This window comes from Homalodisca vitripennis, chromosome 5 (genome assembly GCF_021130785.1).
Source record: "Homalodisca vitripennis isolate AUS2020 chromosome 5, UT_GWSS_2.1, whole genome shotgun sequence".
NCBI classification, from domain to species: Eukaryota; Metazoa; Arthropoda; class Insecta; order Hemiptera; family Cicadellidae; genus Homalodisca; species Homalodisca vitripennis.
Window position 1 is genome coordinate 116,261,406 of NC_060211.1, and position 27,458 is coordinate 116,288,863.

Sequence of the window (27,458 nt, forward strand, 5' to 3'; positions counted from 1 at the left end):
AACGGCTATACAAATAGGTCAATATATGAGATTATTCTTCTATTATTACAAGAGATAGGATAAAATATAAATAATAAAATCTATAAAAAGCAAATTACGAAATTCAGAATGTGCAGCACTTAGAACCAAATAAATATGTTTTATTCATTTTCAAGCATCAAATTACATAATACATTTTGTGACAGGTGATTTGTCTAATGAAATTCTCATAACAAAAATATACAGTTCATTTATAGGGCAATTTAAACAGTATTTGTATTACTTATCAAGTATTAATGATTTAATTTTTGTATTAATCAAGACATTTATTATATTTTAGGCTAATTATTCAAGAGAAATGCATGAAGCTGTTTATGCACCACCTGATGCAGAGTTTTACAAAAGTGTACTTACTGAAGTGGATCATAGCACGTAAGTGATAGTTTATAAAATCTACAAATCTACAACAGGTGACTCATCAATATAATTAAAATATCCTTATCCTAAAAATAAAACAATTTATAAACATGATTAATAATTAATGAATGAATAATATGACACATAAAACAGTGCGCCAATACATATACATATATACTCACACATGAAACTATGCAATTCTAAAAGCACAGGTAAATCATTAATATTTTATTCCTATATTACCATGCATAAATATTCTTATTCTAAAATAAAAATATATACAAAATTTAAAAAACGTTTAAAAATAATTAGTGATAAAATTTTAAATATTTGGAGATTAATTTGTTCAATGAACGGTGTATCAAATAGAAAATCATTTTTTAAATAATATTCTTTCTCTACTAAGATATTTTTTTAACCTTATAGAGAACTTTTTTAGTGACAAAGAGGATAGAGATATAGGAATTTAATTGTAAAATTTTAGTCCTTTATAATAAGGAGATATTTCAAATAATTCGGTTCTTTGGATTGGGTATGTAAGTCTGTCTCTTTATTTAGAATTGTAATCATGATCTTTAGTGATTTTATTGGGTAAGTGTTTATGGGTATATATACCCATAAAATTATACCATTCCATCGCTTTATATATGTGATTTGCATATAACATGTTCTCACTTGGCCTATATGCTATTCTTTATTTTCTTTTCAAATTCATAATAATATAACATATATAAATAACACTAGAATTATAAAAAAGGAAAACTGACTATACGCACATTTTGGGAGAGAGAAATTTCTCCCAACTTCGTTTTGAAACTCTTGCCAACCCCGCAGCACAAAATACCTTACTGCAGATTCTTTTGATGGATTAGATCTTCATCTTCAAGGAGATAAAAAAAATTTAGATCCATAAAATCGTAAAGGAGTTTATTATGTTTTCCCGAACAATGTATTTTATGCAATTTATTGGGTCCGTTGTAAGGGTTTGAGAGAACGTTTATTGTAAACAAAGTAGGACACAGAACGAAATGACAGTCACAGTGCTGAAAAGATAATTAATTTTCTGCATTTGGTGTTATTTTGCAATTGTGTGTCAGTCACATCATATCAGTCCTGTTATTAGTTAGAAATAATATAGTTGGTAGTTTCTTCAGACCGCTGCCGTGAGCTTCCGAAGTTATATTTATTAACAGCATTTAACCAAAATTGTTTCATTACAGGTAAAGATCTATAGTATATATATATAAATCTGTAGTTTATACTTCGTGAATACAATGGTATAAATATCATTCAGATATCTTGCCAAAAATAGTACTTTTATCCTAAAAATCTGAAGCATGTCAACAATTTAAAGTTACTAGGTTTAATTTTACTTTAGATTACATTATCTTATGACTTCTTATGTTAATCAAATCTTCATACATAGAATTTAGTTTTTTAAGATTAATTTTTGAAATGTTGTTAAAATGGTCATAATTTAATTCAAATGCTAACAAAAGATGTTTTCTGTTTTAGGTCTTTTGATTCTGAAAAGACTACAGAGGATGTTTGGTTTGAAATCTTCAGAGAAGAAGGAAGTCAATTGGTCAATGTCGGTAAATTTCTAGCAGTAAGTTTGTTATTATCTGTGGTTTTTAGAATTCAATGTTTCATATATAGTATTATTTTTGTGCATTTTCTTACTTCTTTTATATTTCTACATTTTATATTTACAATGTCACGCCTTTATATTATTTTTTCCATTAAACACCCTACTGAAATAGCAGTAAAAAAGAAATTATACCTAGATATGTTACAATTTTTGCATGAAGACATATTTATAGTGAAAAACTTTCTGTAAATTTCAGTATGGAAATAATTTTTTAATTAGTGGATTCAACTGGGTGGAAGTAAAGTAAAGTACAAGTTATTTTTTATTTTTTTATTTCCGGTTTTAATTTTACTTCCAAAGAAAATTATGAAATATAGCTTGAAAATACTACAAGAGTGTCTCAAATGTAAACAAGACTAGTTATATAACCTCAAAGTTTATTGATGCACAGGTAGCCTGTTATGTTAAGGGGAGGGGGAAAACGATCGCAACTTTCCAAAAGTGAACATAAAGTGCTGTCTCCGTGAAGTAGCTGATTATAATAAAGTTTTTGCCCCAGGAAGAGGTAAGCCCAACCAAAATTTTGCAGCTATTACGGGCACAGTTTGGGGAAAACACCCTGCTAATAAGCCATGTTAGCTTGGCACAAGGAATTTTCTGAAGTGTGTGAAAAAGTCAAGAAAGAGAGTCACAATCGTTGCTCAAGGACAAGTGCAAACGAGGTAAACAGCGAGGCAGTCCAAAATTTCATTAATGAAAATTGATGTATAAACTCTTTGAAATTGTGAATGTTGAGTTTAGCTCCAGTTCAACTTCCTCTTAGTGCAGTGTCTGAAATTTGACATCACAGACTTGACTCCTGGAATCTGGATGGCTCCAGATTCGAAGAGTCAAGTCTGTCACAGCATTAGATTTCAGACACTGCACTAAGAGGAAGTTGAACTGGAGCTAAACTCAACATTCACGTTGATACAACTTTTCCCAACATAGCTACAATATGTATAGCTCTTTGAAATTGTTGAGGAATTCAATATTGGTTACGGGAGTGTACAACAGATTGTGACAGAAGTGTCATTATTCTTCACAACAATCCCAGACTACATGCAGGTAACACCACAAGGCAAATATTTGTTGCATAGGGTAAGAAACACTGGCACATCCATAGCATAGACTTGTCACCTTGTGACATTATTTTTTGGGCCCCTCAAAGAAGAGCTTGGAGGTATGTTTCGAGAACGACAAAGTAATGGAGGCGTTTGTGCTCCAATGGCAAAGAGAACATGGAAAAAGTGTTTACATTGATGGAATAAAATAGCTACCAGTCCGATGGGAAACATATATTTCAGGAGTGGAAGAATATGTAGAAAAATGATATTTATTTGTAAGTTTTGTAAAATAAAATTCTAATTAAAAAAATCACTCCTGCTTAGATTTGACAATGTGAAATCTTTGTATTGAAAGTAGAAAATGTAATACAATCACATTCTAGAGCCCTACAAAATGCTATGATAGAGCACATTGTGTTAATTTCCAATCTTTCCTCAAATGTTTTATCAGTTTTACATTTGAAGACAAATCCAGTAATGGGGATTAAATAGTTTGAAATGTTTATAATTAATGTTTTGAATTAAAATGGTGTCTGCAGAAATGTTTTATCATATTAATTTTATACTTTTTCAACAGGCATTACAGGTAACTGGCTTAAGAAAGAATGATCCCAGATTGAAAGAATTTTACAGTACCATGAGAAAACTGAAAATATCAGACTATGAAGATCGGCCTTCAGAGACAGTGTTAATTGATAGAAATTCATTTAAGAGGTAATGATAATATTAATATAATGTCAATAAAATGTAGTTTGAAATATAATAATAGAGAAATCTACAGAGTATATTACATACTATTGCATTGGACTAAGGTTCAATATTCCTTGAATACAATGTTGAGGCGATGGTAATATATTTGTCCACAATGTATATATGAGCTGAGCTGGGAGAGAGATGATTTTGGTTATGTGACCAGAAATAAAGAAATTCCTCCTGCAAAAGTGCTGCTGAAACCATGGGTTTCATTTGTTAGTTAACCACACACACTGTTCCAGCAAGTTTGAAAGTGCCACTAAGGAGTGGTTTGTCCCTCCTCTGGGATATGATGACCAGTGATAAGTTCTAGCTGCTAAGATCTATCACTCTCGTCTGCAAGTAGGCAAGGAAAATTCCTACACACCAGCATGCAGTTCCTACATCTTTTATATCTATTTTCAAGAAGCAAAAGTACAAGTTTGTGCCCATATTGCTATAACATCTTGTGAGAAGCATGATCTAAGTTTCAATCAGTTTCATGTTGTATCTGTATATGTTGCATAGGCATTTAATAGCATGAGTAAATTTGCCTTTTCCAACTTTTTACAGGGTTGGAAGTGCCAAATTGTTTTCAGGAAAAATATTAAGTCTTTTTAAACAGAGTATCGGCCATGGGAGTGCCGATGGCCAAGCGGTCTAAGTTGTTGGACTTTGGGTCTGAGTTAGAGATAGCGCAGGTTCAAATCCTGTCTGTGACCGTTGCACTTTTTATCATTACCATCAACCTCGTACTGTATCGACTCTCCCCCTTATTCTGTTTGATAAGATCCTTCTACAGGCCGGTGGCCCATGAGGACGGACAGAATAAGGCTTAAAAGGGGATCGGTCTCTTCTTTTTGTTTTATAAAAAAAGTGTCAATTTCAAGTGGCAGTTGGGAAGTTGCATGATTACTGTGATATGTGGTACAAAGCAAGGTGATATGTAGATGATAAGAGATACTAGAAGGAGATTCTTGTGGATGTTGTTTTAATAGCCTCGTCCCAAGATGAGGGCTTTGTGATCAAAAATGTTAGAGTAAATTCTTTGGCTTTTAACAACAGATTATTGGAAAATTATTTTGTTAGTGAAACTAAAGTGTTAGTTTTCAGACAATTTTAATCAGTTGGATCAGACCACTGCATCACAAAGTTTTCTCTTTAATCTTGTTAAATGCAGTGTTTTTCCTAGTAAAATTAAAGAAGATCAAGCTAAGGATATGACAGAGTATCGAAGTAATTTAAAAATGTAACGAAAGTTTTACCAACCAATACAACACATTAACTTCATCATAATTATGTTATTATGTGATGTATTTGTAATGTTTTAAGAATTATAAAATAAGAAATAAAAAAAAACATATTGAAAAGGTAAGATTTGTACTTGTGATTTCAAACTAACATTGACAACATTAAACATAAAAGCATATGATATTGTTAGTTTATATTACAATACCCCTACTTTCATTTATTCTCTAGTATTTCATCATGATAATACTTTGGTTTCTTGATGAGTCTCTGTGATCTTCGAACAAGTGTCTCACATACTTCAGAGGGTTCTTCAGTAAGCATCTTTTCAGAAATATTAATGGTATTACTTTCATTTTCATAATTATTGATGTTCACGTCATCTAGTGTTGGTTTGAAGTTTGTTTGAATTACTCTGTCTGGTTCCTCAAGTGATCGGCATGCTTTATAAATTCTTGATTGTCAAACTGGACTCCACATATGGTGGGAAGGGCACTAAGGGAAAGATAAACTGGAGCTAAACTCAACATTCGTGTTAAATATGGACCCAATAAGTTAATGGTGTTTTAAGTACCTAATGTGCTTCCTTCATTCCATTTTCATTTTTATTTCTTTTTACTCACACTGTATCTCCTTTCTTAAAACTTTTCTCTTTTGAGTGCTGGTTATATTACAATTTTTTATTTGTTTGAGAACACTCCATTTTTCCTCATACATCAGGTTTTAAGGTATCAATAAACGTTCTCAGTTTTCTCTCAGATTCGTAAGGTTCTAAGGTGTTGCTACCAGTTGAACTGTGTGGTGTGTTTCTGTATGACATTAGCACAGTCTGTATTAAGTGGTCACTTATATCAGTCATTAGATATTTATTTTGAAAAGTCTGTATTACTCGTTCCACATATCGATTGGAACTTCTATAATATGGTGTAGTTCTCACATGTAAAATGTTTTTTTAACAAAACTCTGAAAATTGATTTCCATTATCAGTTACTATTTATCTTACCAATCCGTATCGTAAACATGTGATTACTGACTGACTGGTTTATTGTTTCATTGGGAACACTTAAGACCATCTAGAGTAAGCGTCCCAATAACAGGCAACATTTAATTTTCAAATGGACCCTTGAAATCAATTTGAATACTTTCCATAGATTGTTATGTACATTCCATGAGTTCAGTGGTGTTTTTTGATCTGACTTCCAGGGAGAGACCATCCTCATCAATAGGCGTGATAGACTCTGCTTTTCTTGGAATTTCAGGTTGAGGTTAAGTTCAGTCATTCACATTCTAACCAACTTTCTTCGTACAGGAGTATGTACTATAAGGAGAAGATGACATTTGGAGGTCCAGTACAACTTGATGTTGGCTCAGTTTCATCCTTGCTGCTTAGAACTGTGTGCAGGGCTCTCCAAGACTAGGTGATAAGGTTACTATTGCTATGTGAACTGTATGGGACGTCATTGTATAAGCCATTTACCTAACCCACATGTAGGAATTGAGTGAATTAAAAAAGGTAAATATTGAGAGTATCAGTGGCATTCTTAATATTCTTTCTTTTCCTTTTAGTACTATCCCTTTCTCTGTTTGTTTCTGTTTACGTTGCTTGTAATGTTAAAAAAAGTTAAATGTTTAGTGGTCAAAGAAAGTTGTGTGAACAGAGCAACCCGGAACTGTGAAACGAGCAGGAGACGAGTTCCGTAATGATCTTCTAAAATTATGCTTGGATCTATTTTACTAATTTTTTTTTGTAAAAATACGTTTTTATTTATTCAGATAGGTAAAATGTATTTAGCGTTGCTGACCAAATATTAATTTGTAATGGAAAAGTTAAAAGTGCATATGGCAATGTTATATGCACATTTGGTATGGAAAACATGGTATGCTTTTTTTATCTTTTTAAGTAATATTGAATATTTTCTCTATAATATGTATTCATCAAAGAAATGATCTTAAGCTTCTGTCTATTTTTCAGCTTGATCTCTACAAATTTGGAACTTATATCACAAGCATTAAGGCATAACTTTGTCATTCCAGACTTTCCAGGATTTACAAAACGTATTGAACAGATATTCTGGAAATGCAAAGATAACATTAGTGGACATGTAAGTTGTGGTTTCAATAAAATACTAGCATTTAAAATAAACTGTTACAATTACATAGTACTATTGAGCCTAAAATCCAATATATGATTAACTATATTAAATGTTACATCATAAAAATGTTTGTTTAATAAACTAAGTACTGAAGTATACAATATTTATTACATATTTTGTATGGCATGCATCACCAAAGAAAAATCCATAGTTTAAAAATGTTAGCACTGTAATGGTTTTGGTACAATAAGAGTGAAAGATTTCGATATATGGACACAAAACCCTTTCTTGGTTTTCTTCAAGCCCAATTTGTACAGTATATATTTTATTTGCAAGCCAATCTTGAATCTGAAAATACACTCTTAGGGTATTTTGCTATGCTGCAGCTTCCCTTGAAGGTAGAAAATGAGCGGTTGTTTTGTATGCAGACCTCAGTTATGTTAATTATCTAACGATGTTGCTTCCAGGACTAACAGTTTTGTACAAGATAATAAATGTTATATATATATATATATATATATATATATATATATATATATACATATATATATATATATAAAACATTACTAAACAAAACAATTACACAGCACTATGACAGTAATATGGCGACAGAGATGAGTGCAAGTAAGCACTTTTGAATAAAACGCAAGTTTTGCTTTTACACTTAGTCATCTGATTTTTCCTTATATTCAACGAAACCTTGCTCATTACATATAGGTCTTACAGAAAACTGTTGACATAAATTATAGAAAATGTTACATTCTTTATACTAAAGGGCCTTTTTCTGGTAGAATGCTTATTTTTGAAGTCATAAGTCAAAAACCAGAATAATCACATTTTTGTATTAAAAAAAATTTAAATTACAACACAATTTTTGAAAACAACACATTTGTTTAGAAACACTGAAAACATAAAGCAAATCACAAAAACAATTAAACCAGAACTTTCACTTTAAGCTTTTTTTAACACTGACTGGGCTAATAGTAATCTTACCCAATACAAATATTTTAACAGTAACTTTATTCATCCTATATTTTGAAATTCTTAGAAAATTTTGTTCACTAATTAATATAAACAGCTAATGTACAGAAAATTTTAATAGAATAAGTTACAAACTTGGTCAGGGTATATTAAATACAATCATGTCAGGTAGTGTCCCAATCAGTTAGAAATGACTGTATTGATTATGGTTACTCCTGCACTCCTATTTATATATACCTGTCAAAATGTTACAAGGCCACTATCTTGAATCTTGGAAAAGCAGCAAAACTTGTATGAGAACAAAATTTATTACATATGCTTTTAGACATCTAAAATTATGTATGGTTTTGCTCTATGATTTCTGATACCTTAAACATAACTACAGTAGAACCCCTCATAACCGGCCTCCACGGGACCGAGGCCGTGGCCGGATAACGATTCGGCCGGATAAACCAACCTATTATAAAAACGATAATTTTAACTAATAATAATATGTAATTAATAAATATAGTCAAAAGTAGTGTTTAAAATCTCTTTTGGGATTATTTTTTATAAAAATACACACGTTTGTAAAACGAATAAAAAATTTATTGTATAAGAAAAAGTGGTTAAATAATTAACATAAAAATACAGTACATTTGTGAATTCAGATAACATAAATTAATGTTAAATAAAGATGGAGGTATAAAAATTACTCACAATAAATTTGTTTTGAAGATTACATTAGGGCTTATAATAGTCCGTAATTTTCTGCTGAACTTTGATGTCCATTGTTTTTTTGAAGGCATAGTCTCTCCACTTTTTGAATAACATAACGTCAACAGCTGTTGAGTGGTCCTGTTGCTCTATGTAGGCTCGTGATGTCTGAAGTGCATTTCTTGCCTCCTCATGGCTTATTTTATCTTCTTCCGAAGTGTCATCATCTGATTTTTCTGCTTCTTCATTTTCGTACTCTTCTACAACACTCTGCATGATTTGTTCATCACTTAGATATTCGTTTTCTAAATCATCATCACCAGTTACCCATTCCTGGACATCTTGATTTAAGATTTCTTCACCACCAGTTAATGCTACAAGGTCATTTATAAGTTCTGCATTACAATTCTCTTGCTGCTCATCTGCTATCTGGATCAAATTGACTGTGCCATTGACCAATTTCTCAATATCTGGCCAGGGCTTCCGCCAAGACTTGACAAATGTTGTACTGGGGATTTGATCATATGATTCAGCAGTCATGTAGATAACATCCTTTATGTTAATTTGCTTCAGAGCCGAGACGAGACCCACGCCGTCAGTGTCCATTTTACCTAAAATCTCAGACATAAGTTTGCGCCGATATCGCATTTTCATACATTCGATTACACCCTGGTCCATAGGTTGGATAAGACTTGTAACATTGGCAGGTAGAAAAAACAATTTTATTCCGGGAGACTCTTCACACTCTAGTTCATGGGGATGGGTTCCAGCGTTATCAAGCACTAAAATAGCTTTTTCTGGCAACTTATGCTCTTTTAAGAATTTCTTGACTTTAGGAATGAATTCGTTTAGGAACCAGTCAATAAAGATGTATGAGTCCAACCACGCTGACTTCTGGGCACGATAAACCACAGGAAGAGAAGAAACATTAATGTGTTTGAAGGCTCTGGGTTTCTTGGATTTACCGATGACTAAAAGTGGGAGTTTATGCTCCCCAGATGCATTTGAACACAGGGCAACCGTTATACGCTCTTTGTTTAGTTTAAACCCTGAAGCTGAACTTGAATCCCCAACAGAGAATGTCTTTTGTGGCAAATGTTTGAAATTCAGCCCGGTCTCGTCGATGTTATAGACCTGATCTGGGACAAGCTTCTCTTGTTGTATCATCTTTTCCAGTTTGACCGCAAATTCACTCGCCGATGGTGCATCTGCTGATATTTTCTCGCCGCAAATGTTTACAAATGTAACTCCATGTCTTTTTTTCCAGCGGTCTAGCCAGCCATTACTGGCTATGAACTCAGTGTTTACTCCCAATTTTGTATGTAAAATCATAGCCTTCTCTTTTAAAACTGGTCCTGAAATAGGAGTGCCCTTCTTCTCTCTTGTAAAAACCAAAGCCACAAAGCGTCATCAACCATCTCATTGGAAGGTTTTCTCAAATACCGCCGTTCGGATAAAACCTTTTCACTCTCTATTTGTGTACAATAGTCCATCAAAGTTTTTCGATTACGACGCCGGTCATTAACCGTGCTCTTTTCCACGTTTAGTTCACTACATATTTTGGCCACTGATTCGCCTTTATCAATTTGTTCGATCGCGTTAAGTTTTTGTTCCACTGTCACCACGTTACGTTTTCGTTTTGACGCACTCATTTTTTCTTTTTCAATACTGTACATAAAAATGACACTGCAACACAATACAAAACACTTGACGAAACAAAACAATTGTACTGTACTGTACTAACCGCACTGGAAATAATTAACGAACCGATTAGAGGTTAAACCTACTAGCTCAACTGAGGACAACACAGCTACTGAAAAGTAAACACAAGAAAATGTAAACAAACAGATACACCAAGATAACGCACGAGTTGTGGGAGACTAGTGCGTGTAACTGCGCGTCTGTAAGCCGTGGGAAATATATTTCGATATTGGCTTCCGGAAAGTGGCCGGATAAACCGAGGTGCGGTAAAACCGAGGCCGGATATGAGGGGTTCTACTGTATTCCTTTCATAACTTTGGAGAGCTGTCAAAAAAAACTGTGAAAGTTTTGTTTATAAAGTGTCTTATAAAGTTTTGTTTCAAAACCTCATCACAGATCGCACTTCACAACTGACGGGATTTTCAATTGCAGCACTCAATTCAACATTCCATTGTTTACAAAGTACCATAGACACGATGCACAATTTACCACGGCTGTTGCATACTGAGTGTAGGAACACTCTAACGCCGAGATGGCGGAGCTAGTCCTGCCCATTGCCGCGCCATATCAAAACGTCTGTTACTTTATAGACAGCTCTTGTATTATTAATACATTTTTCATGGTATTTACATGTACTCAATATCCAAAACTATTAGAAATACAAAATTTAATAACAAAAAGTTTAGGAGATGTTTTGAGTATTCAAGAGTTGGTGGGAGCGTTCAACTCTAGGGTTTATGTTTAATAAAGTTAAGTAATTTTTTTATAATTTCTATCATGAGAACAATTACACTTGTACACTAAGTCTACCTAAAATATCAGCCTTCACAGTTTTAATATGTCAACACATTAGTTACTGTTAGTATCAATTGCTTCTGAATCGGGATGGCTTGCAAAACTTGTCTTAATAAACCAGACTATAGTGCCTGTAATAATACATAGTGTAACAGATATCAGTGATGATTTATGTATTTTGTAAATGAGTTTAGTAGAAAGAATAATACCTACAAATAAGTACACATAATAAACTGTTGTTAATTTAGGTGGCTTCGTACATCCCACAACTAGCAAGAATGAGTCCAGACTACTGGGGAGTTAGTGTATGTACAGTTGATGGCCAAAGGTTTTCCCTGGGTGACACTAATATACCTTTTACTATTCAGTCATGCAGGTAATACTGTACAAATAGGATAAAGAAATAAAAAAATATTATTCAAATGTTCTGATAATGTCTTCTATTAGTGTTGTTGATACATGATCTGTTTTTACCACATGTGTAATCATAACAATTGCAAGGGTTAATTTGAGAGAAAACATTTTGCTGAGATTTCATACATAAGAAATAGCTGTAAGAATCTTAACATTCACCACATAAAGTTCAAAACCAATAAACCATGAGGTTTCAGAACTTCTTTGGGCCCTCTTTTCTTTCTATAATACATCAAAGAACTCCTACAGGTAGTTATTACTAGTAGTGTAAAAAAATTAATTTTTCCTAAACGCTAGTCAATTTTAAAATTAGTGCCAATACACGAGACATACAGTACTGTTTCCAAGTACAGTATTACAGTACTGTTTCTAGATGGCAGTATATCTCCCTGTAGTAAAATCTTTGAACATTTTTAATATTCATGCTTACTTGCTTAATTTCACAAATTGATGCAGGTATCTTTTTAATATATTTCAATCTATTTATGTTTTCTCAAATTAATATTAAGTGTTTCTCCAAAATCCTTAAGTACAAAACAAACTAATTTGTTTTAAGGATCGTATTTATATAATACAAAAAACTAATTGATTTACCTGCTTACACAACATCCCTGCAGATCGATGTTAAGACTAGAAAACACTACAAAATGAAATAATACTCCTAAGTACAGTGAAAAAGATGAGAAGAATCTGCAGTCTCTGAAACTGGTTTTTTTATGCTAACTTCCTTCCAATGGTCCAATTACATCATTTCCCATGAGTTTGATTGGTTCTTAACTAACCAATAGCAAATCAAATAGAATATATTGAAATTCAATCCTCCCCTTCTATTCAAGTTACAATCTTCCTCTCCGTTTTAGACTCTACCCTTTCATGAGGAATAACATAATACATTTTATGCCTATCTGTTCATAATCCTACATACAGCTAATTTATTTTTTTATTTTGTTTCTTCAATTTATTTAAAAGTAAAAAAAAACAAACTATGCAAATGTAGCTAAGGTGCTACGCATACAAATAATTCTTTTATTGAGAGAGTTTTCTTCTTATGATTCTGAGTACAGTACAAATGTAACTCTTTGAATAAATACCTAGGTAATGTTTTACCAAATGTTTCACTAATAAGGTTTAACCAAACAACTTTTGAAAGTGAACATGAAAAAGGTCCAGCTTTAAAATTTAAGAATAAAAAGGTTTTAAAAATGTAACAATGTAATATCCCAAAAAAATTAACCAAAATATAACAACTATTCAGGAAATAAAATTTTGTATAATAGTGTGTATTATGTTATTTATTTTTCCAAGTAAACCGCTGAGCTATGGGATAGCGCTAGACAATCTCGGACAACAGACTGTGCATCAGTATGTGGGACACGAGCCGAGTGGCAGAATTTTCAATGAGCTCATCCTTGACAACTATAGTAAGTAATTATTTTGAATCATTAATGAATAGTACCATGTTGTGTAACAGACTTCTTACTGAGGTTGATTACAAAATTTCAAGTCAATAGCTCATTTCATTCTTGAGATGTCCTGCCAGAGAAAAGAGAAATAATTGTGCCAGCCTACTGAGTAATTGGTTACAATGACACCTAGCCTAATCTTATGGATGGACATGCAACATAAAATGAAGTTTCATGAAAAATTTTAAGTCTGCAGATCAAGTCTTTCTCAACATATCTTGTAGATAGTTATGCTACATGTGTCACGCATAAAAACGTATGATTGTACTCAATTTGTAAAAGAAATGTTTATTCTGCAATTTTGTTGCCATTATGGTTGGTTACCCATAAGACCAATGTAACAATGTTCACTTAATACGGTGGAGTGACATGCATCATCATTAAACTCAATATCGTCTTTATAGAAATGAAGCTGCAAGATTTCTAGTTTACACGTTAGTTGTTCCTCTCAAGATATTGTGCGAAAAGACAGAAATGAAATTTTTCCAACTCTATGAGTGATAGGCTCTGCTAATGCTCAGACAATAAAATTAGTTCTTTTGAGCTAGTGCTAACAACAGTCATGAGAGCCTGAACAAGAAAACAAATACCGTGATTACTTGGTTTTATAAAGCATATTTATAAAATAGTTGATAGCTAAAAATAAAACTGTTTCCACTTACAGTTTAAAGTTAATAAGTAGCTACATTCACTTTTCAACTTATGATTTTAGGTGTTTTCAAATATTAAAAAAAATTATATTAAAGACATATAATTATGGTATTTAAAAGAGTTACCATTATTGATTAGTATTTAAAGGCTACAATTGTAAAAGCTGAGTTTGCTTTTTGTTTTATTTCTTTGAACAGAAAAACCACATAATCCCATGATTAATGCTGGTGCCATTCTTGTGTGTTCCCTCTTGAAAACTTTGGTAAAACCAGATTTGACTGCAGCAGAGAAATTTGACTTTACAATGGACTACTATAAGGTAAGAATTAGTTACTGTATCAGTTCTATTTCAAGTGTAATTGTAATTTTATTTGCTACAAAAAAACTAAACTTTTGCAGACAAATAATGTTAATTTGTCCGAAATCTCCCAGATGATTTGTACGTTTTTGTGAAAATACATAAGTAATCAAATATTTTTCACGCTTTAATCTTCTATCTGTTGTATTAATTTCAACTATCTTTCTTTAAAATTATCTGTGTGAGGTTTGTAGCTTACAAATTCATTGCCATTCTGAACATTCTAGGTCTAAATAATTTGCCACAAAAATACTTTTATTTTTTAGTATTTTAGTTCACAAATAGTAATTAATATGACTTAGATTTTGTTGCAGTTTTCATACAAAATCTCACTATATTTTCAAAAATATATTATTCTAAAATAATAAACAGTTCAACATCTTTTAGATTTTCTCTTAATCTGGTTAAAAAACCTTCTTCTGACACAGACCTTTTATTGATAGATTACTATGATAGTGAGACTTTCTATAAGAGTGTTATAAATGCATACAGAAGGAAAAAAATAACTTCAATAAAGAAGACAACATCATATTATCAAAAGGTTGGTTGTCTGTGATAACGTCATATTTACTGTTGAATGGGTAACATGCCACCATATGAACACATGAACTTGGATTGGATTGACGGTAAGATACAAAGCTTATTTTTAGTAAATGTTTGTCAATTACTATACATCACAGCAAATCCTGCTCCACTCACATTTATAAGGCATATGCGTATCACTGGTTTAGCCAGTTTCAGTTTAAAATCCTTTCACCAAATATACATAGGACCTCTACACCTACACTGCACCTTTTATATACTTTTAAGTGCATAAAAATAATAAGCTTAATTTTTATATAAAAATATCATAAAATATTAAAAAGGATACTGATTTTACAAATGGAGTTTGATATTAATAATCTTATCTAAAAGATCTTATCTAAAAAGACTTAACACAAAAAGTGTTTGAAGACACTCAAAAAGCCTTTTAAAAGACATTATTCTCAGGGAAATTACATTTAATATTTCTTTGTAAACCCTGAAAAATTAACAAATCGTTGAATCTAGATAATTGTTTAAAAACTAAAATAAATAAATATATTTTTAAACTTTTCTGCACACCTGGAAAAATTTTAAATGGACACCCCCTAAAACATCAGAAAATATGTGATATATCTAAAAACCAAATTTTTTGTAAAGCATCTTAAATACTTTATAAAGTACAGAAATGTTATATCAATAATCAATTATTTTGTTTGTGGCAAAGAGATTGGCTGGAGGAGAACATTTGGGGTTCAACAATGCAACATTCCTGTCAGAGAGAGAAGCAGCTCATCGCAACTACGCTCTGGCACACTACATGAGAGAACACAACTGTTACCCACCCAAGACAAACCTGCAAGAATGTTTAGATTTTTATTTTCAGGTAATTTTTAACTGATTGTGTAATAAGATCAGTTGTTTAGCAAAAACAAATGAGATGTATTTGAAGTAAATTTCTTTACGAATTAACACCTTCATTACAGCTCTATACTGAGAGATCTTGAATATCTTATCCATTCAGTACATTCTAGGGCATCAGCCACAGTCAACATGTTAAACTACTGTACAATAACTGTCTAGAGACAGCAGTTAACATGTTCTAGCTCCATAACTTTGTTCTATTTCTATTGTAATAATATTAAATTTCAGTTTCTGGGCTCAAAACCTTAAACTACTTGTTTGGTGATGGGTCAGATTAACTATTAATATTTAAAAAATTGGTTATTTATAAAATGGAATAATTATGTGACCAATAATGATATTATATTATTATAGTGATACACAATAACTGTCTAACAACAACACATTCATTGTGTTTTTATACTGAGAGATCTTAAATATCTTAACAATAGCGTAGGTTCTAGGGTGTCCGTCACAGTCAACATGTTAAACTAGCGAACAATAACTGCCTAGAGACAATACACGTAGTTAACACATTCACTGTGGATTTATACTGAGTACACAATTGTTAAGATACAATTGTTGAATAATCTGTCACAGTCAACATGTATCCAGTTTACATTAGAGTCAACGTGTTAAATAAAATACTACTAATGGCTCTCATTCAAATTAAAAATCAATAAAATCTTAATTGTAGCATTTACAATAATTCTGGGACAACTTAGATGCTTTGTTTGGATGATTCTACATTGTAATATTGTCTTTGTAAGTGTACCTATATCAAAAATGTCAAAGTAATCAAGAAATCTGTATTGTTTTTAAACATATATAAAACTGTAATGGAAAACACCACTTTTTCTTATAAATACAGTGGCCTACTCATATTATCACAGTTTTAACATCCTTTAAAAAAAGTAATAAATTAAACTTTGTTTGGATTGTGCTATTATTCAGATACAAATACTTGTGGAAGGATATTGGTAGTTAATGGTAAATGTGAGTTTCTACATTGCCTACACCTCTTGAGAAGTAAGGCAACTATTAAGAAATAACATATAAAAACAATTATTACAGATTTGTTCACTGGAGGTGAGCTGTGAAAGCATGTCAGTAATAGCGGCTACTCTGGCCAACAGTGGTGTCTGCCCTACCACAGAAGACCCTGTGTTGTTTCCGGATTCCATCCATGATGTCCTTTCTCTCATGCACAGTTGTGGGATGTATGATTACTCTGGCCAGTTTGCATTTAAGGCAGGTCACAGTTCATTTGGTGATATATTTTTAAATAGTCGTATAAGTGTCAATAATATGACAATATTAGATTACTTAACTAAGCCCACTCACGTTCGCATGTGCTTCTAATTATCCTTTAAAATAGTGTTATTCTGTCAATAGTGATTATCGTGTTCTTCAGATATTTAAGAAATATATACAGTGTATTCCAAATTTTATGCACACTGAAGGGAACTTAGAAACTATAAGAGATACAGGAAAGATTAAATGGAAAAAGTTGTGCGTGATAACAGGTCTAACAAATGAATGTGGTCAAGTTGATTATTGGTTGTGATGTTCACTCACTCTGCTCAAAAAGATTTTGGTCAAAAAGTCCAAACTGTGACAGCTCTTTTATTAGTACCTATATTGAAAAGTTTTTATGTGAAATCTGCATGAAATTTCTGCTATTTTAAATATTGTAATTGCAATTTATTCAAGACCTGTAAGCAGGAAGTATATGGTTAGAGTCAAATCTTAACACCACACCACTACTAGCTAGGAGCTTATTCCTATGGGAATGATTCCTTCATCCTATCATTGGTGTCTTGGGGATGGCCTGTTGTTCCACACTCTTCATATTCACCAGATCTTAGCCCCTTGTTACGTTTTATGTTACTGAAAATGAAGAAAAATCTAAAAGCATTTTTGTGAAGTGAATGCAATAAAAGTAGTTTAGTAACGGGTTTTGGATGATATCAAAGTTGAAGAATTTTTGAGATGCTTCAAATAATGTAGAAAAGACAGATGTATCACATCTAATGGAGAGTATTTTGGAGGTGGCTAATGAAATCTTGGAAAAAATTAATAAATACAATTTTTTACAATATCTTTTCTTCTACAACTGGGCTGTATAAATGGATAGATGGAAATAGATTGATATCTTTTCAAGACAATTGGATATTAACCTGATTAAATTTAGTTTAATTTCAACTAATTGTTAGCAATTACTAACATTTTCTATGTTATTCATACAAATAAAAATGTTCTAAAGAAATCTTTTTATGGCAATCCATTTTTTAGAATGGTAAACAAAAAAAATGGTAAAATATGGTGATTGATACTTATGTTGGTTCTTCAGCAGAAGAACCTGAATACACCTCAAGCATCAGGTGTATCAAAATTTAAACTGCATAAATCTTTGGCATATTAACATCTTATATGGGATATGTTAGGAAATTATTTCTTGTGATGTTTTGCAATAAAATGTAATAAAATTATTTGAATTAGAATTTTAATTTTATAATTATAGGTTGTGATATTATATTCTGATACAAAAATGTCACATCTGTTTAGGTTGGATTACCAGCTAAATCAGGTGTCTGTGGAGGGATGCTGATAGTGATTCCCAATGTGATGGGAATCTGTACATGGTCCCCACCTCTCGATCAGTTAGGCAACAGCTGTCGAGGAGTTCAGTTCTGTGAAGTATGAAAGTTGCAATCAATATTACTACAAGGTTTTGTTAAAATTGATTGCTGGAGTGACGTTTGTGTCCACAAGCAATAATGACTGCCCTAAGTTTTCTCCAGATTGTTCTAATTAAACAATTATACAATAAAACCAACGTCTATCTGCACTTGGCCCAGATATGTTAAGTGCAATAACTGGGGTAAATAAGTGCATACCAAATTAATTGTGTACAAAGCAATCTTTCCAGCTATTAATAAACCTATAGGATTAATTCATAGAATTGGTGGTGTTGCTGTGTATGTTAGGAAAGACAATGAAACCAAGCTATGTGGATTACATTTATAATGACAGTTAAAGTTTATGAAACAATTATAGCAAATTTCACAACCCTCCCTATACCCCATGGTGAGACACTGTTCTTCCACTGTTCTGTTGTCTTGTCATATATGTGGGCAACTTCAGCATTCATTATGGTACAGCTTATGGTATTGTCATTACTCATCTAACAATAAAAATGGCTTATTCCAAGCTAAGTGGGCCATAAATTAAATTTTTCAGTTTTGTTAGGAAATAGAATAGATACTTATATCCAGCACATTCTTTTCATCCCATTTATGGCATGAATATTATTTATAAATAGATGTATGTAATATATCCAGGGAATGCCGAAGGCCGAGCTGTCTAAGATGTTTAACCTTGGATTTAAGTTATGGATAGAACATGTTAAGATATAATTAACTGGTGATGCAGATACAGACTGTCTGGTATGAATATGGCACTGGCAGATTACGATGGTCGGACTTCATTACATCTAGCTGCAGCTGAAGGACACTATGTCTGTAACTATAGCACTTTTTATAAGTACCATCAATCTTGTACTGTAATAAATCTCCCCCTTCTGTTCGATAAGATCTTCACTCAGGCAGTGGTGGCCCATGAGGCATTAGAATTGGCCAGGAAAATGAGATTAAATACTTTTAGACAAAATTTGTTATACACATATTCACCAGTTCAAAGCTTTTTGATTTTTAAAAATTTTATTTTCATAAAGATATGACTGGTTTTTTATTTCCTGAATACAACTAATACTGTTTATAATAAATAGTTCTGTCTACAGTTGTGAGAATTTAATATCTTGTGTAAATTTAACATTCTTTATTCCAATTACACAAACTAGGAAAAGTTTAGTTCTTTAAAGATCTGTAAACAAACATGAAGTTCTGTCTGGAATGTATATTTTGGTTCTTGTAGCCTTCTTTTGCCAGATAAAACATCTATGTGCAGAGCTACAGTCTCCCTATTTCTCAATTTTGACTTTTGTGATACTCCTATATAAGAAATTCTAATTTGGATTTGTGATTGGATCAATTGTGACTCTATTGTATATGGTTAAAAAACAATTTAGAAATGTTTGGCCCATGCCTTTTGATTAGCAGGGTGGTTTAGATTTAAGTCTTAAATAATACTGTATGTTTTAGACAGAGCAATTGAACATTTGATCTAAAATACAAACTTCACACACAAAAATCATGAATAAACATTGTGAATATGAGTATTCTGTTATTAGTTTTCACTGAAAAGCTTAAGATAACACAATTTTTATTAGAAATTAATATTCTATTAGTGGCACTGATAATGGCATGTCATATTTTCTAGGAAATGGTGAGAGTTTTCAACTTCCATAGATTTGACAACCACAAACACAATTCAAACAAGAAAGATCCTCAGCGGCACAAGTACGAGACTCACGGTCTCAATATTGTGAATCTGTTGTTTACTGCTGCAAGAGGGGACTATGAAGCTCTGTGCAGGTGTGATATTAGCTAAAATATGTACATGTTAGCTAATAAGCTAATATGTATATTGCAGAATAAGCATACATATTATATAAATTCATTAATGTCTTTATTCATACAAAAATTGTACAGAAGTTAAGCTTGTAAAAGTTTGGAATGAAAAGTTACTGACATTTATTCTTGGAGTACTTTAATGAAAAATTTATAATTTAAATTTGCGCTAATTAACCCTTTATTGCCACTGCCATTTTCCCAATTGATATACATAAATTGATCAACCATTTCTCACAGTTTTGCAAGTACCTGGTGGAAAAATTATATAAAAATATTAACCAACCTAATTTGATAAACTTAGATTGGTTTGTAATTGTTATTTGTTTGTAATAAAATTAGGATTATGAGGTATGTAACAGTTTTGTTCTATTCTTATTCATGTAAAAAGGTTGTTATACATACACAAACATGAAAACTGAAATTTTTTAAAATTACAAGTAAATTTTTTCAGTTAAGCAAGTGAAAGAACATGTAAAACTAAATAAAAACCTTACATAATAGATTATTTTATCTTATAATGTAACATGGTATTGCAATAAAAAACAAATACGGCAAAAATACATTTTGTATAACCTATCAAAAATTCAAAAATAATATTGTAACTGTCATATTTCACTCACTTATGAAAACGTATCTAGACCTATCCTAAACAAGTTTAAAAAAATAAAAAGTAATACAATACATCAAATAATAAATTTACTTACTCATAAATTTTGGTTCTTGTTCTTTTGATCGTTCTAAAAGTGCAAAATGTTTTTCTATGTACCGGTACATAAAATCTATTTATACTAGTCCTACACCATCTTTACTTAACTTCTTGGAAATGTGCTTATTTAGGTACTTAACATGTACTCCTTTCTTATATTTGATACATAATATGTTGACAGACGTTTGTGTCTTCCGTGCTGCACTCCTTGCAGAGGTAGCTGTTGCAAGCCTAAGACTTTCCTTGGTTGATCCTCAGGAGGAGAACATTGATTTTTATGTCAATTCATTCTTTTCCAATTTCAGAAATAATGGTTTGAATATATTTTAGATGGTCCGTAGGTTTTCATAACAGGAGTTTTTTGTGCTCACCACACAATATACAGGAATTGAGCAATATTCTGTTCATAACACTAAACCTTACTTTTTTTAAATACTTCAAAGTCTTCCTTTCAAGTGTAAAGCATCATGTCAGATATATATTATCTATACTGCCCATGTATTTATTATAATCTGACACCTGGTTTAGGAATCGTTCTTTCTGATTTTGAATTCTACTGGTCACTTTAGTAGTTGTTGCCTTAAAAGTGGTCAGAATAACTTATACTTTTGTTTACTTCTTATTCCTGTGGTCACACAGAAGAATAAATGCTTAAAAAAAAACTTATGATACCAACAGCAAATATTGGCCTTGTTGGCTGTTCAGGTAAATGCTTTCGGTTGTCCTGTATTGTCCCAGTGTAATAGGTAGTAACAATGTATAAGTACTGTACTAAAGGCAATGAGGACAAATATAATAGCCACACAAGACATGATAACCTTTATTTAGGTAATTGCATAAAGTAAAGCTTCTTTACTTCATGAGCAGGATGAAACTGCCGAGCACCTGCTCTTTGATCGCACTTCAATAGCAAGGGAGCGGTATGTCATCTTTGGTAGTTTGGACAAGGGTGGTGAATTTCCCCAGGAGGACCTGATAGGTTGTTTTCGGCAGTTTGTGGAACTGCTGAAATCATTGACTGGTAGGCCTCGTGGTGTGTTTCCGGGGCGCGCAAAAAGCCCTTGAGGCTTAAGTGCATGGCAGTAGGCCGCTCCAAGGGAGAAAAAAAAACCAGTACGCAATTCCTACATCTCTTCTATTTTTTTCTGGCGTCATCATACGGAAATCTTTGTACACAAATATCTTACACAATATCATGGCAACTGAGTCACACATCATCTATAGTTTTATGCCCCATCTAATGATTCTTTTTATTTGGTAAGTACTGCTGCAGAATTGTTTTGATTTTGTACCTATTAGGACTCATCAACAGAGACTTGTTCATGGGCTGTGTAGTAGAAAAAACATAGTAGTAGATGAAACATCCAAATAACAAAAAAAATTAATACAAGATCACACCGAATGGGTAGGCTATTTCATAATTTGTTATAATTATATAAAACTAGCTGTTACCCACGGCTTCACATGCAATCTTAGAACCAAAGTCCTTATATTACTTAGTAAAAGCAATTAATATGATGTAATATGATGGGAGTCCTATAAAAATTTTTAAAAACGTAAGTAGGCATACATCAGGTAGATATTATTTAAGTTCGTGGTAAATAGTATCAGAGTTTAACTTAATTATTATATCGATGTTTGGCATGTGTAGGAGCATTTCTGGTTTTAAATTTAATTATATACATAACATCACAGTGAATCTGCCTTGTCATCCCGATCAAGAAAACACAAATCTCAGATCACACAGGTCTCGGAAACTTACTTCAGTCACAAAGCGTATATTTCCAATCCTTGTCATATATTTCAGGTCTAAGATATTTCCAGTACTATAGTAGAATTTGCCTTGTTGTTCTGACGAAGAAGAAATATATATATATATATATATATATATATATATATATATACTTACGTAGGACTGAGATGCCTACTTTGGTTAAATAGTGCCTACTTAAGACCATTTAAGTTCACTTACCTACTATGTCACAGGTTAGCTTCCCATATTGCCTTGATCAAATTTTTATATACGTTCAATTATCTAGTTCTCGGAAATCTACTTTTGGTCAAAATCGTGTTGACATAGTTGAGTTTGCTAAGGACTGAAAAACCCATTACGACCTAGGAGGAAGTCCTACCTACTTCTTATGTACTTCCAGTATAAGGGGGAAATCCTTATTAAGGTTATGCAACATTCCAAAATAATCGTTATTAAAGTTTTGCGTTAGACTTGTTTTTTGGACTTTAGCCAGGGAAAGAATGTATCGGTAAGGGATGTTAGTATTCATTTCTGTTTTTCCGTAAGCCATTGTTAAAATGTAATATCTAATGTCAAGGTAAGGGAAGCCCACCAGTTTAAAGTAAAATATGTGAAAACATTTCATAACTTTGTTTCATTAAGGTTAGTTTTATAACAGTATTTAATGCATTAGATGATTTTAATTCGTCACTGGGCAATCTGAAGTAAAATTTATATATTAATGTTTTATTTCTATCTGTTTTATTACACGATAACATTCAAATGTAAAATTCAAATGTACCAGATGTTTCAGAAAGTTTGTAGAACTATAGCTGTCAAAATACGTTTCGTTCTTATCATAACATTTGAATGTAAACACAAACTAATTTTTCAATTTGAATTCGACTTTATATGGTGAAATGAATGTGTTATGGGTGGTAAAAAGCACTCTAAATGTTAATTCAGACCAAAAAGCTATACATGTTCCAAATTTCAGCACAATCCGTTATAGCAGTTTCAGCGTGATTTGGAGGACAAACCTCGAAAACATCCAAACTTTTGCATTTATAATATTAGTGGGATGTTGTTGATATAATTAACTGGTGATGCAGATACAGACTGTCTGGTATGAATATGGCACTGGCAGATTACGATGGTCGGACTTCATTACATCTAGCTGCAGCTGAAGGACACTATGACTGTGTAGTCTTCCTGGTGGAGCAGTGTGGAGTACCTATAAACTCTAAAGACAGGTGATTATACTAACACAAAATGTACAGATCTGAAGAGGTCTATTGTATACCTCAGCATATAATGTACAACAGATGTAACTTAAAATATGAAACCAAAATGATTATGGTGGGAATAAAATGACCAACATACTGCAAGATTGTGTGGGGTAATATTAAACTCTAAAGACAGGTGATTATACTAACACAAAATGTACAGATCTGAAGAGGTCTATTGTATACCTCAGCATATAATGTACAACAGATGTAACTTAAAATATGAAACCAAAATGATTATGGTGGGAATAAGATGACCAACATACTGCAAGATTGTGTGGGATAATATAATCCACCCACACATACTACATTTAGGTGAACTGAACAGAGTCACTGTTATAGTTACTAAATCTTGCTCTATCGTTTGTTTTATATCTTATTAAAATTTCTTTTGTTTATGTTGTTTACAATGTACAAAAATAGTGTGTAGGTTTTATCTAAATATAAAGCTATTGTTAGACCATCTTCACAAATTTTGAATAGAACTTAAGTTTTTTATACATACTCTAGTAAAAACAGTCATAACTTTATGGACCATCATAATTATTTGTGCAAGTTTAGTGTACTTTGAAGTTTCTCATACTCGTATTTCTCCAGGCATATCCGAATAAGAAACGTTATGCGATCACTAAAAAAATAGAATATATACACATAATGGAAAATGTCTGAGTGCAACCATAAGATCTAAAATCCACTATGCAAAAAATACTTTGCAGTTGCATAAATAATAAAAAGAATAATGTGATTGGCAGGAATGTATTTGTGTTGATAACCTTGTATATATGTTATGTACTAAGTATTGTTCATAAATCTTTTTTAATCATATTTTAAGATGGACTATACACATCATTAAGCTTAATAAAACAATTTAAAATGAAATTTTATCTTTTTAAGTGATAACTAGAAGTAAAAAATGTTTACATATTCACTGAAAACATGGGCTAAATGTTAATTTCCAAACACAAATCAATGTGTAAACTTTGAATAAGATCAAAAGTAACACCATCGTGATGGTAAATTTGCAATGCAATATTTGTAGTGATGGGGGTAAAGAATTATTAATTTTAATTTTGCTGTTAAATATATATTCATAACAATCTGAAAGATATGGATGTAGATGATTCCAAAAAAAGATATAATACTTGACTTAAACATTTGTACATGTTTAAGCATTTTTGGGTATCACTATAAATATGATTTTCATTAATCATCAAAATGGTTAACGTTTTATAAATGAAAGTTATATTAAACATACTACTTAAAACCGTTCTATATAACACCAGTTAATAAAATATTAATTTTACAGATGGGGAAAAACTGCTCTGGATGAAGCAATTTTCTCTGGTCACAACAAAGTGGCACAGTTTCTGGAGGATTGGGAGAAGAACAGTTCAGCTGAAAGCGAAGTTAAAGAAATGCAATGACTTTGTGCACTCACATTCCACTGTTTTCTGTCCATTTTAAACATTTAAACATCTGAAAAAACACAAAAATGTGTGTAATACATCTAACAAATCATCTTTATTTTAATATTTTTACGTTCAATGATTTTTTTCCGTGAATCTTTTCACTGTTGTGAAAAATTAAGTACTCTCCAACACCTATATTGAAAATTAATCTTTTAAATTATGTTAATTTTGTTTACTGTGTTTCAATTTCCATCCATAAATTTGTTATATCAAACAAAGTTTGTCAGATCATGTGTTTTATAAAAGGCTTCACTAATTTTCAAAGCCATGGATGTTTCTCAATGGCATCTTACTGAGATATGGTTTATCCCTTTGTCTAAACAGCTGCCTTGACCGACTTTCTGTAAAAATGTACCAAAAGTTACCCTGTAATGATACCAAAGATATATCCCCCTCCCCGCTGTTTAGAGGCCATGAGTTTATTGTAGATGGCATTCTGGTTATATCAGGAACACTCTATAGAGCAGTGCTTGTGAAAAAGTGGACATCATGAAATCCTGCCAGGGATGTTGCGGTTGAGTGACAATGATTAACAAAATAAGAATCTTAAAATGCTATGAATGTACTTGTTGATTATAATTGCAAAACAAATATTAATGAAAATTTAGCCATGTGAAGCTGGCGGTACTTTATTTCAAAAAATACTTTGTAGCTAATTGCAATCGTTTGTTTAGATATTTGCACCATTTGTTTGGTGTTCATGTACAAAATATTAAAAAAACCTTGTGGGTGCCCCTAGATTTACACACATAAACTGAATGAAATGTTTTACATGTCGATTTAGGTCTTTATGTTACAAACAAAACTTAGAGCATTATTTAAAGAAAATTTAGAATTATTTTTATAAACTTGTTGTGAATGTTTGAGTTAGGAATTTTTCACTTATTATCAGTAAGTAACCTATTTGTAAATCGTGACATTAATCACTGGAACTATGATAATTTTTTTATTATTCTATTGTATTACTAAATATCTATATGACGTAATCCCAGCTATAGAATACACATCATCAAACCAGTGACCGTTGAAACCAAAGTAATAACAACTAAACAATTCACACGAAAAACTAGTAGAAATGTCTTTTAGTGTTTATTTTGCTATTTTTACCTAATGAAACAAAAAAAATAGTAGTATTTTTAGTTTCTGTTCAATATTTCTGTATGACATATTCAAAAATATTCTAGATTACTAGTGGCACCCAAACAAAACTAACCAAAATTTGTATCGTTTTTTGAATCTTCAAGATCACAAATTTCGTAGAAGTGGCATCACTTGCAGGGACAAAACAATACTTAAATATTTTACAAATTAATGTCAAACAATCGCTGCTAATAGATAAACAAATGATTCCAATGTATTTCAAAGTATTATTTCAAATGGGTGGCACCAGCTTTACATGACTCTGGAAATTGAATTATTTTGAATTCAGATGGATAGTTCAATAAAATAAGAGGCTATATTATGTTTTCTTTGATTTGGAATCCAACATTTGATTCACTTCTTGATTGTTGTTTTGATATTTTAAAAATATTGTTCCATGAAATTCTGAATGAATTTGTAGGTATACTTTATTGCACTTTTTAATTAGATGCTTCTTTCTTATGGCAGTGGTATAAGTCGAAAGTCTTTTTATTATCGTTTGAAGCTCCTAAATTACTTTCTAACTGATCATTATTATTAAAGAATGTTTCATTATATGTATCCAACATAATGCCTTTATTTAAATGTTTTAAAATACGTCCTTAAAAATATTTTAAAGTGTGAATTAAATTGATTTATTTCTACCTAGTGTTTATTTTCACTACCTAAATATAAGTTTGCAGTATTTTTTAGCCAAATCCATACTAGTTTGTCTTATTATACCTTAAAGTTATGACATAAGTTTTCAACAAAATACTATTAATGATTTCAGCACAAAAATTAAATAGCAACAAATAATTTTTCATCTGAAAATGAATAATGTATTTTTTTACATTTAATATCTAACAATTTGGGCATGAGTGTCATCTGTTAGATTCTTCTACCAGTGTCTGTGCTACAGTTCAGACTAGTATTGATAATGTTTTAACCAATTTTGCTA

The 27,458-nt window shown here is 31.6% G+C and overlaps 1 protein-coding gene across 1 annotated transcript in view; it reads left to right on the forward strand.

The window, feature by feature from the left end:
• The window catches only part of LOC124362778 (glutaminase liver isoform, mitochondrial-like), a 35,744-nt gene extending 8,582 nt beyond the window's left edge, over positions 1–27,162 (forward strand). The window contains exons 2-14 of the mRNA XM_046817558.1: positions 320–411; positions 1,912–2,005; positions 3,671–3,807; positions 7,046–7,175; positions 11,588–11,715; positions 13,059–13,174; positions 14,065–14,186; positions 15,475–15,633; positions 16,725–16,901; positions 18,219–18,350; positions 19,992–20,146; positions 23,736–23,876; positions 25,216–27,162. Coding sequence (XP_046673514.1) covers positions 320–411; positions 1,912–2,005; positions 3,671–3,807; positions 7,046–7,175; positions 11,588–11,715; positions 13,059–13,174; positions 14,065–14,186; positions 15,475–15,633; positions 16,725–16,901; positions 18,219–18,350; positions 19,992–20,146; positions 23,736–23,876; positions 25,216–25,333 — 1,701 coding nt within the window. The 3' untranslated portion in view covers positions 25,334–27,162. The remainder of the gene's footprint in view (positions 1–319; positions 412–1,911; positions 2,006–3,670; positions 3,808–7,045; positions 7,176–11,587; positions 11,716–13,058; positions 13,175–14,064; positions 14,187–15,474; positions 15,634–16,724; positions 16,902–18,218; positions 18,351–19,991; positions 20,147–23,735; positions 23,877–25,215) is intronic.
• The last annotated feature ends 296 nt before the right edge of the window (positions 27,163–27,458 follow it).